Source organism: Rhineura floridana, chromosome 1, assembly GCF_030035675.1.
Source record: "Rhineura floridana isolate rRhiFlo1 chromosome 1, rRhiFlo1.hap2, whole genome shotgun sequence".
Classification (NCBI taxonomy): Eukaryota; Metazoa; Chordata; class Lepidosauria; order Squamata; family Rhineuridae; genus Rhineura; species Rhineura floridana.
Genome location: NC_084480.1, coordinates 259,252,465 through 259,267,276, shown reverse-complemented (window position 1 = coordinate 259,267,276; position 14,812 = coordinate 259,252,465). Strand labels below are relative to the sequence as shown.

Here is a 14,812-nt window from a genome sequence, read left to right as displayed (position 1 = left end):
TCCTCTACATCTGATTTCTCTAAAATGTTCTGTAATAAACCATCCTCACTAGGCAAGTCATTGGACTTTTTAACTGTGACTTTGTTCAACATTTCTTCCTCTGTTTGGTCGTTCTGAGACTGATTCAGTAAATGATTGCTGCAAATTCCACTAAGTTTGTGATTGGGCACTCTTGATGTTTTACTGCTGGCAAGTGTGACCAGACAATATTCAGATGTGGTTTCACGATTGTCCATTTCTTCACTGTAAGAAAATTGCCCTACCATCTTTTTTTTTACTGCTGTGTCTGATACAACAGTTACACTTTCAACCAATGCTTTCTTTTGTCTGACTCTTCTAGGCCCTGGAGTAGGTGGCCTATAAAAATGATGCTTGATCTTATCTTTATTTGCCTGGCCCAGATCTATGTCCACAGAAGAATTCTGCCAGTTGTCATAATTGCTAGTTTCCATTCCACATGCAGGGTCTTGACTGGTCATTTTACTGCTGATCGGCTGCAATGAGACATCTTTGAAGTCTTCTGAGTCTTTTTTACATGACTGATCTTCTGCAGCTACTGCAGAGGTGGCAGCACGACTCACAGTGGTCATCCATTTTATGGTTTCCTCTTCCTTTATCTTGAATCGAACTCTCATCTCAACTGTCATGCTGCCATCTTGATTGACATGAACAGACTTCTCTATGTCATCTTCAGGCAGCATCACAGGGAAATCTTCCCCAGTGTGTGAAAGTTTTTCTGCTATGCCTGTGTCATTGTCCAGTACATGAGATGACTCTGAGTTGTTAGCATTACTGTAGCCTTTATAAGAAGAAGCAGAAAACATCTGTGATCTGGAGCTTGAGTCTATCTGTACTCTCACTTTCAAGTAATTTATTGAAAACACCCCAAGTGACAAGATTAGATGGAAAGTGCAGGGAAAAAGTCATCAGAAATAACCATCCAGGGACAGAGGTAGCAGACAGGCAGCAAAGAGACAAGAGAGAAACACAAAAAAGAAGATTTTAGTACAAAAAAAATGCAAATAACATTGCAGGGGGAGGGGGAAGCAATTATATAAACATTAATAAATACTCTGATTCTTATAATTTCTGTTGAAATTCATTTTTTTACTTCTGGCAAAAATATTTGTAAGCTTTGAGATTTTAGACCATGTTCCACCCCCCTTTTTCTTATTTACCAAAGCTTCACTTATACTAGGTGAAAGTAGCTGATCTGCCTGGAAAAATCTATCATTTTTCCATACTACCAGTCTTGTTACAAGGCTGTACATATTTCTTTATTTAAAGTTCTAGCTTCTCCCATTACCTCAGGGATAGTCACAATAAAAATATTAAAATCAGCTTAAATAGATATGCAATGCAATCCTATGCATGCTGTTGTGGAAGAAAGTTTCATTATGTCCAGAGTTGTGTTTCCCTCTGAATTAGTGTATATACAATACTTTTCAAAAGTTCCAAATTGTTTTTTAAAGTTTATTTATTTATTATTTGATTTATATCCTCCCCTTCCTTCCAGCAGGAGCCCAGGGTGACAAACAAAAGTGCTAAAAGCACATCAAAACATCATAAAAACAGACCTTAAAATACATTAAAACAAAACAACTTTAAAAAAAAATTTTTTTAAAGCTTTAAAAACATCTTTAAAAAGGGTTAAAAAAACATTGTATTTTTAAAAAAACACATATTAAAAGCAATTCCAACACAGACACAGACTGGGATAGGTCTCAACTTAAAAGGTTTGTTGAAAGAGGAAAATCTTCAAAAGGCGCCGAAAAGATACCAGAGATATTTAAGGGGAGGGAATTCCACAGGGTAGGTGCCGCCACACTAAAGGTCCATTTCCTATGTTGTGCAGAACAGACCTCCTGATAAGATGGTATCTGCAGGAGGCCCTCACCTGCAAAGCGCAGTGATCGGCTGGGTATATAAGGGGTAAGACAGTCTTTCAGGTATCCTGGTCGCAAGCTGTATAGGGGTTTGTACACCAAAACTAGAACCTTGAACTTGGCCCTGTAGCAAATGGGCAGCCATTTCTGCAAGCAACACTTCCAAACATTCTTAGACTTTTAAAAGGAGGGAGTTGATCAGTTTTGATACACTTACTGGGTGGTATCCAATATTATACAGCCACAAAAGTGGCTGTATACTATAGTCAGCATGGATTTTTCACATTCTGCTGTTAAATTAAAAATATCCCCATGCCTTTCTGATGCTTCCCATAAGCTCATTTCAAAACAAACCCTTACCTTACAAAATTTATAGTCCTGAACTCAGAAATGCTTGCTTAACAACCCTCTAAACGTTCATGGCAATACACAAAGGAGTCAGAGAGAATCGAGAGTTCAAAGTGTAAAAAGAGAGAGAGAAAAACCAGACCCCTTTTGAACTTTTTTCTGTCAGAGTTCTCATAATCTGTTGAAATTAATTAAAAATCAGCCATATTCACAGAGTACCTGTAATCCTATTACTGACATTGCCCTATACTCTGACCTTCATCTTCTGCAGTTTAAAAGTTAAAAAAATGCCTGGCTGATTTTTAATTAATTTAAGACATTTTGCATTGAACTCAATGATAATGTCGGTCATGCTCAGTAAGAACCAACAGTCAGTGTTCTAAAAGCCAGACTCACAGTTGCTGGACTCGGCTAATCAAGGGGCCACACCCACACCTGACCTTTATTTCACTTTAGACAGTCATGGCTTCCCCAAAGAATCCTGGAAAGTCTAGAACAGTCAGTGCCATTACTCCACAATTGTTTTCAGAGCTTTTATTTATTTATTTATTTATTTATTTATTTATTTATTTATTTATTTATTATTTGATTTATATCCCGCCCTTCCTCCCAGCAGGAGCCCAGGGCGGCAAACAGAAGCGCACTTTAAAACATCATAAAAACAGACCTTAAAATACATTAAAACAAAACAACGTTAAAAACATTATTTTTAAAAAGCTTTAAAAACACCTTTAAAAAAGGGGTTACAAACAATATTAAAAAAAACATATTAGTGTTGCAAAGTGTTGCTGTACTTCACATATTCACTGAAACAGAAGCAAAAGAAAATGATTTACTATAAGAAACTTCACTAAAATTGCAAAGTAGATGAAACATATTTAAAGTAACTATCTGAACTATATCAACTGTCTTAATATTATTGCTTCCTCTCTGCTAAAACAGGTTCAGCACAGCATATGTCTTGTTTGTTGCTGGTTTGTTGCCACCACTCACCATATATACAGAGGCACATGTTACCAAATTCTTCCAAGCTACACAGGAAGTGGATTGAACTGTGAAAGAATAACCCAAATTGTGTTTGCGTTTTGACAAATATGTAGGGCAGTTCAATATTTCAGAGACGAGGTCAGGTCTCTTTCTTCCCTGGTGTATTCACTATAGCTGCCCAATTTCCCTGCTTTTTAAAGTTTGATACAAATATCTGTTGGCTATAGGAATGTTCTTAAACCGCAAGGTTTTTTGCCTATTAGTGAATTAGCTCAATAGTAGACCCACTGAAATTAATGGATATGACTAACTCAGATTCATTAATTTTAATGGGTTTACTCTGAGTAAACTTTTGCCTTTTTAACTATATGAATGGTTAATGGAGTTTTGAGACTGTAATGAGAGATGGGGTTTTTAGGCATATTGGGTTGTGCTTGAAAGGCAATTGGGAGCCAGTGCAGTTCCCAATGTAGTTCCAGTGAATGACCCATCACTACTAGGAAGGCAACCATTGCATACAACACTGTCTGAAGCATCAACAATGCTTGAATTTAGTCCCATATAGCCTAGACTCACAGTTATAAAAGTAACTCAAGCTCACAAAAATGTATGCCACAATACATTTATTAGTGATCAACAGTGCAAGCTGAACTAAATCTACTGAGAAGTAAGCCCTATTTAATTCAATGCAGTTTACTCCCAGGTAAGTATGGTTAGGATTGCAGCCTAATATACTACAAGACTCTTCACTGTTTTCAGTAGTTAGAACATGAATGACAGTCTTTTAACAACATTGTTTCATATATTTTGACTTGTTTACCTATTTCATTTATTTGAAATATCTTTTATTTCATCCATTCTTTCCATATCATTCCATATTATTCTTTGATAGTCTGCAAGATGGCTAATGTCAGTATAAAACTAAAGCAAGACAATTATAGAACCAGAAGCAAAAAAACCCAACAGAACCAAATAAGTACTGTGGAAGGAAAAACTTCCCAGTCAATTTATTGTGCTCCAGAGGACAGAATTTATTTAGAAATACATAGACCAATAGCTCTGTTGGGAGAGAGGCTCCGTGGAACCAACTCTCCAGAAAACAGGTGATGCACAGCTTTATATAATAATTACACGTCATGCATACATTAATAATCAAAAGACACTTTTGTCAATCCAAATAACCATGCCCTCCCACCTTGGGTGGTCACTTAGCATGTTTCAGCCTTGCCTATCCATGTGTCAAAGAGGAAAGCACCTATGCTTTTCAGAGATGCATTCTAAAATTCTAAACAGTTCCAAAATCAGTTCAGACTTCATAACATCCTTCTGTGACATTCTACCATTGTTAAAGCCTAACCACAAATTTTCCTAATTCTTACTTCATATGTACTTTTACTCTTAGGCAGATCATAGTTCCTCAAAATATTGCTTCGAATACATTGTGTTTTATAAGCAAGCATTTTATATCTAAGGCCTGCAGTGACCTAGATAGCTAATATGAAAAGACAAGCAGCAATCCCTTTAATGAGGGTCTGAAAAGGGTCAGAGGTCAGAAATCCTTCCTCAGGACATAAATACAAATGGTTGTGTACTAAATGCCTTGCAAAATGGCAGGGTCAGCTTGCCATCTGTGAGAAAACTGGGTCTCTCTCTCTCTCTCTCTCTCTCTCTCTCCCCGGTGGCAGTGGTGGAAATTCCACAATCTAAGTGCCAACAGTGAGAAGGACTTCTGCCTTGTATTAGACATTAGACATTTGGGAAACATAAAACAGGGCCTCGGAGGATGATCTAATTTAGTGTGTAAATTATTGCTGAGACAGAGCTGATTCCCTTTTGAGTTATGTTTCCTGCTATAATGCCTAGGTGAAATTCAATGCACTGAACATATACTATCAAACATGTTTAAGGTAAGGGTAGGATGTTCAGGTTCAACTTGTTCCACCTAGATTTATTTCCTTCATTTTCAATTACGATTTTTGTTGGTTTTCATTCAGGTATTCAAGAGGCTTCCCCACTGCAGACAGTCACTCTTCAACTCATTGAGGTTGGTGGGGATGGGATAGGGGCAGGGCTATTATGCCTGTTCTCTTTCTCCCACCTCATATATTACTTTAAGCCACATATGAACATCTTTAGTAGGGCTTTAAGGCAAGGACAGAATAAGTCATGTCAAAATAATGGTGCTGATTTATTGACCTAATAGATGAGATAAGGCTAGCAGTGCCATCCTATGCACGCTTTCTCAGAAATAAGCCTCATCAGGTAGTTAGCACACCCATTGCCCAGTAAGTATGTATTCAGGTATTCAAGGGAGCCCCCATGAATGTAGGAGGCTTTTCCACTGCAGGCTCCTGCACTCATAGGGATTCCCATGAATACCTGAATAAGGTGGATGACAGCTTTAGGGGGATACATTTGCACAAAAATAAATTTCCACAAAGGGAGCCATACATTTGTTGTCTAGATTCATGTCATGTTACTTTTCATCACAATGGTATGGATACCAAGGATGATGTTCATCAAGCAGCAGATGAATATAACAATGCAGCTTCATTGCTTTCCAAGTATATTTAAGAATATTCAAGTTATAAAGGAAGGGTGGATTCCTACTAAGTGATACTCAGAGTAGACCCATTGAAATTAAGGATCCTAAGTTAGGCATGTTCATTTCACTGAGCCTTTTCTGAGTAGGACTAACATTGGAGATAACCAAGTGAGTATTTGTACTAGCTGAGTTCTAAGATGCATGAGTTGTTAATAATGGTTTTAATATGGTCAAGACTTTCATCGTCACAGTAACTGCGGGTGCTTAATATTCTCCCCTCCCCTCAGGCTCTTTCCTTTTCTTCATTTGTGAGGAATTGGCTAGGGGATCTCTGGAAATAATTTAACTGGCCCTTTTTTTAATGCACTGATATTTAGTCAGACCTTTATCTTTTGCCATTTAATTTTATAGAATAATAAAAGTGAGAGATGGAAATTAAAACTGAGAATAATTAAAGACACTTACTTTTTCTGCCCTCTGACTTGGCATTTGTTCTGGGGTATACATGACTGGAGACCCCAGGCAGTTTACTAGGTAGTGAATACCTACGAGGATCATAATTCCCTGCTTTAAAAGGCTCTCTCCCTGCGGCTACAACAGCTCCAGAACATAGTAGCAGAGCTTGAAGGTTAGGGACCTACAAGAGAAACAACAGACAAGGTTCTTGACTGTGAAAAATACAATCATAATTTTGTGGGCTAGGATTTTGATTAAAAGCAGTGATTCTGTGAACACTCAATACCTTTAGAAAACACAAGTGAGACCAGCAACAGAATGCTGCAGCATTTGATATCTGATAATGGAATAGCTTCATACTGACTTTTCCCCTCAGCTTTATTCGATTTTAAATATGAGTGCATCACTTTTCCAATGTTAAAACTGTGCATGTTCACATATATAAACAATGAGAGGCTGACTACACGTTACATTCAGATGCATTCAATGAAGCCCCAACTAATTTGTTTAAAATAAAAGCAGCCATGGGAGGCTGCCATTTTGAATGATGGAATGGTGGGGGAAAGGATCGGTCAGCTTGGTTTTTGTTTAAGATTCCCCACTCCTTGCTTCCCAAGCTGCTTTTCATTTAAAAGAAAATGTTGCAGCTTTATTACCCAAAGTTACATGCAACTGTGGATTGCCTTTAAGAATAATTGCTTTACCCCATCATGAGATGACCCCCCCAATAGATCCCAATTAGTCAAAAGAACCTGCTTTTGTCCTTTAGTTTTGTGCCCCATCAAAAAAAAAGGCCCAGGAAAAGAAAAGTTTGTGATGCTTCCTTCAGGGACCCTTAAGCTCTCAGCAGAAAGAGATAGAATAATGCTTCATGAGCAGCCTAAACATAATATAAAGCTTCAAGGGATTATGACATTAACGTGTGGCACGATTGAGGTCATGTCTGTGGATGTCCTGTAAAAGCTCCTTAGTAAGCAAGAGATTACACACTAGAAGTAGAACAGGAAGATACAGTTTAAAAGAAAGCTAAGTCTTCGTGGATACCAGGACTTAAATTCCCCTCGTTTCCACCTCCTTGCCATGCCGTGTTTTCCTGAGAGTTCTATTGTGGTTCACATGAACACAGAGGCAACATACGTCAGTCATTTTGAATTTAAATGTCACGTAAGAGTGGCAGACACTCCTAAACAGTGTGAACAATTTAATAAGAAGCGTTAATTGCAGTAGAACAGGGACAGCCAATGTGCTCCCCTCCAGATGTTGTTGGATTCCAACTCTCATCAGCCCCAATCAGTATGACCAATGGTGAAGGGTGATGAAAGCTGTTTCAACTCCATCTGGAGGGTGTATCAGGTTGGCTTCTCCTGCAGTAGAACCTGTGGGCCTAACTACATGGGATGCTAAGTGTGTCGCTCCAAATGTTATTGCAGGCAAGGGAGCAGTTTTAATTGACAACACAGTGCACAGGAACAGAAAGCTAAACCCTTGCCCTCACCACAATTGTTCCCATGCTGTCGTTAGGCTTAGGAAGACAGTCTCCACTGGTGCCAATTGGAGTTTTTTCTCCTAAACCTAATTGCACCATGGAGGGAGGGGAATTTCCATTGCAATTCTGAAAGGGACAAAGGTTACACTTCCCCCTCCCAGCACATTACATTCCCAATTAAAACTGAACTCCACTTGTGCCTGTAATTATTTTTCTTAAAACCACAATGTGACTGGGAACAATACAATTGGTGTCCTTTGTAGTTAGGATCTAAGAATTCAGCATAGTGGGCCAGTGCCACCCACCTAGAAGGACACGGGGGTGGCAATGAGGTTGGCATGGTGCAAATGCCCTGGCTGAGCCAATCTTGAATTCCTGCTGGTGTGTTTGCACTGCACCAACCTCCCTGCCAGGTCACCCCTTCTTCTTTACCTCCTGATAAGCAGAGCCACTGGCAGATGGGTAGAAAGGGTCTGTTTGTAGTGGGCCCAGTGCCAGCAGAAGCCCCAGAGTTTTCATTTTTAAAAAAGGCAAGTTTATATATGGTCCAAAAAAAGATATAGACCAAACTATGAGCCTCCCCCCCACATTTTCTGTGAAATGAGCTAGACTGCTTCTCCACATTTTCCTGCCTTTCCAAAAACCTGCCTTTTCAGGTTTTTAGCTAATAAGTAAAGTCACTCCAGGAGTCCAGGTTAGCGATGGATGAGAAATTCATTTTGGTTTGCAATTAAAGCCGAATTTATCAAATCTGCACTTTCCACAACAACATGAGAACTGAGACACAGCCATCCTTCACAATTGACACTTATCCAAATGTTGGTGATGCAGTTCTCCAACTAAGCAATGTTTGGGGGAAAACTGCCTATATTACGAGAAAGAGTGCATAAAAATGAACATATCAGTGAAAATAAAATTAAAAATGCATTACTTTAGGAGAAATTGCTTGCAAAAATGTATCCATTATTCAAACCTGCATACAAAAATGTGTTTAGTGGGAGAAATTCTCACTAAAATGCCAGAGAACTTTCATGAGGATTGTTTTTTTAAAAAATAAATAAATTGCAAATTGCTACAGAAATGTGGAGAACTGAATTTAAGATTGGGAAAATGAGAAACTGGGAAAACCGAAATGGACAGATCCCTCCATCCCAACTCTAGAGAGAGACAGAGAGTGGATCAGGCTGGATCGTCGCAGGGTTCAACACTGCTAAACAGCTGCTGGTGCTGCCCCACTTACTTATGAGTTGCATGAGGCAAACAAGCTGATCCAGCAACAGCAGCAGAAGGTATCCCTTGCCTTGCACCTGGCAGCCTTCAGGACTAGCAGAGGAATGAAGAAGGGAACCCTCTCAACCCACCCCCAGCCCTAACATCTCAGCTGCCAGACCACAGCTCCAGAGGGAGAGAGAGTGGACTGGGTCTTGTGGAGAGGGGCCCTTCTGACTTGTCTTGCAAGTGATTTACCTGCCTTGTAGCTTCATCCTCACTTTGCAGTGTCCTCCAAGGAATTCCTGGGGCTGCTGTGCTGCTGGATCAGCTTGCTTGCCTTGCACATCTCTTGAGTAAGCAGGGCAACAGCAAGCAGCAGGACTCTCTTGGAGCACCCGCAAGGCAGGTCAGGCAGTTGAAGGAGGCACTCAGAAATGCCCCTCTTATCTCTAGCCTGACCTTGCCACATCAGTTGCTAGTCCACCACTCCAGAGAGAAAGTAAATAAACACACTCAATTGTTTATGGCTTCCACCATCACATGAAGAGTAATGCACTCCTAGTAAAGGGGGGAATCCTGGCAGATCCAGCATTCATTATGTACTTAGCTGCCAAGCTGACGCTCATGCTTGTATTTGCCCAGCACTCCAGGAGATTCCTGCTGTTATTGCCCCACTTACTCAAGAATTGTGCAAGACGAACAAGTTGTAAAGAAAGGCTGGTCACTTGCAGGAGGAGCTCAGAAGGGCCCCTCTCACCCCAAGGCTGACGTTACCATCTCATCTGCTAGCCCACCACTCCAGAGAGAGTGAGAGTGGTCCCTCCAGAGCTGCTCATGTATGTGCTGCTGCATGCAGCCCAGAAATTGCATACTGAGTAATGGGGTGTGTGCCGCACGCACATCAAATGAGTTGAGTGCGCTTATGGCTTTCAGCATTATGTCAGTATGCCTGGCTGCCTGGCCACCATTCTCTCTCTCTGTACACATCCAGCATGAGGTCTAGAAGATCAAAGAAGCACACACAAAGAAGCAGTAGGATCTTAGTAGGCATGAACATTAAACAGATTCAGTGATAAGGAATTAGGTTAGGCTGACAGCTGGTATAGTCAAGCTGCACATACTTAGAGTATTTTTGTGTGTGGGCAACTTTTTTTGGGGGGGAAGGGGTAATTTGCTATAAAATATCAGGACTATGGAAAGTTGCAGTTAAAGCAATTGGAGGGGAGCTGTCTTTGTGCATTTTTCTCTTTACCGCATGATCTGTGAATATAAGATAATATATTTCCAGAGCTTGGAAAAGTTACTTTTTTAAACTGCAACTCCCATCAGCCCCAACCAGCATGGCCACTGGAGTGGGCTGATGGGAGTTGTAGTCCAAAAAAGTAACTTTTCCAAGCTCTGTTTGTATCTCATTTTTCTTCATGACTCCTCCCTCCTTCTTTTAGCTTTGCAAAAACCCTGTGAGGTAGGTTAGGCCGAGAACTGGTTGAGACAAGTTTTTTTATTTTAATGTTTAAATGTTATTTAATTATTATACGACTATAGTTTTTGAACTTTTTATAACTGTTGTACCATGTCCTTGAGCCGCGTGTAATAGCTCCCGGACAATTCTGAAGAGCTCTGCTGGGCGGCAGATTGATAATTTGTTAGTGGCAGCAAAATATTGGTTTTTTGGCTGCCCTCACTACCCCTAAATACAGCTTACCATAGGCACGTAACTGCATCCACCAGGGGTTTGTCTCCATTTGCACTCAAGCTGTCTCCTATATTGTTTCATCACTCTGAGCTCTGGGATATACCACGGAACCGTATGAGCTCTACACAAGAGTCCTCAGGAGCAATCATGTCAACTGCCCGGGTCATTTCTGTATTCCACAGTTCAACCAAGGTTTCGACAGGAGCACAAGCCCTATCAGCTGGAAAACTCCCAAGAGCCCTTTGGAAACCATCCAGATCCATTAGTCTCTGAGGGCGGACCAACTTAATAGGTCCCCTGCCCTTGTAGAGAGTAAAGGCCACTGTAAGTCTAAACTTTAGCAAGCAGTGACCTGTCCATGACAGATGGACTTATGTAAGGCCCCCCACATTCAGATCACCATCTCCATGTCCAGTTGCAAAAACCAAGTCTAGAGTATGCCCTGCTACATGTGTTGGGCCAATGGCATATTGGGACAGTCCCATGGTTGTCATGGAGACCATAAAATCCTGAGCCACCTTGGATAAGGTGCTCTTGTCATGGATGTTGACATCCCCCAGAACCAACAATCTGGGGGATCTCAACAGTACACCCGAGACCACCTCTGTCAGCTCAACTAGGGAGTCTGTTGGGCAGCGGGGTGGGCGGTACACCAACAGAATCCCCAGTCTGTCCTGCTAACCCAGCACAAGGTGCACACATTCCAGACCAGTAGTCACATGGACAGGGTGCTTGCAGAGGGAGATGGAGCTCCTATAAACCACAGCAACCCCCTTCCCAACCCTCAGGTCTACCCTGATGCTGAACCAGGTACCCTGGCGGACATAGCTGGACTCCTTCCTGCTCAGCCACCCAGGTCTCGGTTATACATGCCAGATCAGCTGCCTCATCCACAAATAAATCATGAATGAGGGAGATCTTATTATGCACCGATCTGGCATTTAAGAGCAGCATCTGGAGGTCTGAGAGCTGGCTGATAGGGCAACCAACAAACCTGTGGGTGTGGAGAGGACCAGAACACGGCACAGTTGTTAACTGCCTGGGCCACATTCCCCTTACCTGGCAAGTCCTCCTCACAATGCCATATCTCCCTCTACCCATCACTACACTAATTGGGGCTCCCTCAAGATCCCCACTTGGCTCTGAGTCTTCTCTCCCAGGCACATGACTCAAGACCCACAAAAAGCCAGGCAATCTGCAAAACAGGAGCCACCTCAGCCAGCCAGCTTATGTATCCCCTCCAGAGAAGGGTCAAGTGGATGATATCCGCAACAGCTGGCTGAGTACCTGGGGGCCTGGTCCTGCAAGGCGTGACACCTGCAGAGCACAAGTGCAACAGGGAGAGGGCAGTGGTGGTAGCCAAGCAGCAGCAGCAGCAAATGGCTCTCCTCCTTCCCTGGGCGATGGTGGTCCCCTTCCTCCTGCAAGCACTGGGTCATGTGCAGTCATGTGTAAACCTTCCATAAGAACACCCCCCCCAGATAAATATTTTTTATATTCTTACCTTTCTTCCATCAGTTGTATATAATTTCACAACAGGGTACTGCATTAACTCACTGATGTGGTCCAGAAAGGCCTCAAAGTTTTGTGTGTTCTTCTTACTCAAGACCATAGTGCGCCGTATTCTTACATTGCCATTTCTAAAAACAAGCAGCTTCTTAGGGTTACTTAGTCTGACGGTGCTACCTCGCTGGAACACACCAACTTCACCTTCTCTAGCTAACTGTACAGCTCTACGGTGAACACTGACTGGCCTGCTGATCTGCCATGGCAATGGCTTTTTACTGGCCTTCTCCAAGTTGATGGGCTTGACTTTCCTCTGTTGGGAACAAATGTATGACTTCCCATCTTCAAGGTCTTCCAAGTTATTGATACTGTGTATCCCTTGTGGTGTAGTGATATTTCTCACCCCGAAAGGCAATGGTACTCTTTTTGACAAGTTGTCAAGCAAGGCATCGAATGATCTGAAAGAACGGCTATTGACCACCATTTTTACCCCATTAAATTGAGGGTCTCCACTCTTGTAAAAGCAGATCCGTTTGGCCACAACTGGTTCGGTGACACTGAAGGGGCGAACAGACAAAGACTGCTCACTCTCTGAAGAGTGGGGCTGAATCACGGAGTAGCTGGTTGAAGGCATCTCACTCATTTTGGCAGCAATCTGGAAAAAGGGAAGCAGAAGTAAATGTTCAGCTCATGATCACAATAATGCAGTCCTCATTTCTTTAAAGTCACAAAGGAGATTTTAACAAAAGCAACCAGCAGTAAATCTTGCCAAAAATCAGTGGCTTAAATAGGTCCAAGCTGTTATCTCTGAATTCCACAAAGACTGGTAAGATTAAGCTAGCAAAGCTTTACTTGCAAATATGTGCAGAATTCTCCCACATATTTTCACATATCATTTTGGCACAACAGAACATTTTACCTAGCAAAGGGTATTTTGTCACAACAGAATAGTAATTAGATTTTTCTTTGTTTTAATAGTGATGCAACATTTCCTATTTTTACTTTGTAAATACTTTCATATTGAGGGATGATCTTTGTCCCAAGGGTGACCCAATCAGCCTATCTAGGAGTGAGGAACATCAGGGCCAAATTCACACCTCCAGGAATGATGGGAGTTTGAATCCAACAACTTCTGGAAAGCCACAGGTTCCCTATCCTTCCTTTAGTAGTTGTGTACACACATCTGTTACTGTATCCTGTATACAGCTATCCACTAACAGGATGTCTAGTCCCAGATCTCTCTGTTACGTGGAGATAGGGATATTGTTTGCTGTGACAAAATATATTCTGTACTGCTAGATGTGACATTGAAATCTACTTCAATTCTCAGGGAGGGATGGGAATCAGATATGGGCAAAAGCATACGGATTAAAATGTGGGAGACTTGACCTTTTCACATAGTGGCCAGCTAAATGAGGAAGAACTCATTGAAATTAGTTCATAAATGGTATCGTATGCCAGGGCAGTTAGCCTGCATGTTTAGTTCCATTTTTCCCCACATGCTGGAGAAGCTGTGGGAGTTTGGGAACTTATTTTCATTTATGGTCGGAATGTGATTTGGTTAAAAATATCTGGAAACTGATCCATACGGAAACACGTCTCATTTCTGAACAGTGTATTCTGTTCTGCCCACAGTTATTCTTACTTTATATTTTTGAAGATGAAAATGAGAACATTATCTCAAAAGAATTGGTAATTTATATGGAATTAGTTGCCAAGCTAATCATAGCTCGCCAATGGAAAACAATTCAAGACTTGTCCCTGGAACATTGGTATAATTCTCTGTGGAATATAGCGATAATAGAGAAAATCACTCATCAATTGAAACTGATTCAAAGACAAGAATCACCAGACTCTTTTGATGCAATTTGGCACTCCTTTATTTATTTCACTTCAAATCCTGATTTCATACAATGACCTGTGATTCAGGCTTGGCATATGTGGCAGCATGTCTGACGACAATTTTGCCTTTGGATTGGCTTTGCTCTTTGAGGGACCTGAGCTATCTGAGATTGTATGTACTCTCTTGGCTGAGAGTGCACTGTGCATGCTTGCATTTTTAGTTTATTTAGTTTGTTTTTGATGTTGTTCTTGTTATTATTCTGTGAAAAGAGATAAGATAATATGAGAAAATGCAATAAAAATGTCGTATTAAAATAGTGCTATTGTAAGTTGACCAGACGTTCACTAGCAGCCAAGCTATTATAAGTAGCCAAGCTATTATGAATAGGCAAGCTATTATAATTATAAGTAGCCAAGCTATTATAATTATTAAAAAGTTGTGTATGTGTGTTTTAAAATGAATTCTAATTTGTTCTGTAAAAATGGCAAAAGGCAGGCTGTGATCCAGTTGAAGTCAACCACTTCTCACTCTCACTCTCCTTGATTCCAATGGAGGGACTTCGGCATGTGCTTAATTTTGCCACTAAATTAAATTGGATTTAAACATGCTTTAACTTTGACTGGATTGTGACCAGTCAATGTATATAAATGATTTATATAAATTACATGATTTATACATAAAATATAGGATGCCAAAATAGGACTGCATGATTATTGATTTCATTACCTTAATTTGTAAAAGCACTTTTGCATATTAAATGCAAGCCTTAATTTGAGCTAGAATGTATCTGGAATCTGTTTCAGTCAGGACTGGTGCCCAACTTTGGGAGATCCTTGCCATGATGCCA

The 14,812-nt window shown here is 40.9% G+C and overlaps 1 protein-coding gene across 1 annotated transcript in view; it reads right to left on the bottom strand.

Moving 5' to 3' along the window:
- RP1 (RP1 axonemal microtubule associated) overlaps positions 1–12,765 on the bottom strand; it is a 296,219-nt gene extending 283,454 nt beyond the window's left edge. The window contains exons 1-2 of the mRNA XM_061598841.1: positions 12,121–12,765; positions 6,228–6,403 (exon numbers count right to left, since the gene is read on the bottom strand). Coding sequence (XP_061454825.1) covers positions 6,228–6,403; positions 12,121–12,765 — 821 coding nt within the window. The remainder of the gene's footprint in view (positions 1–6,227; positions 6,404–12,120) is intronic.
- Positions 12,766–14,812: the final 2,047 nt, after the last annotated feature.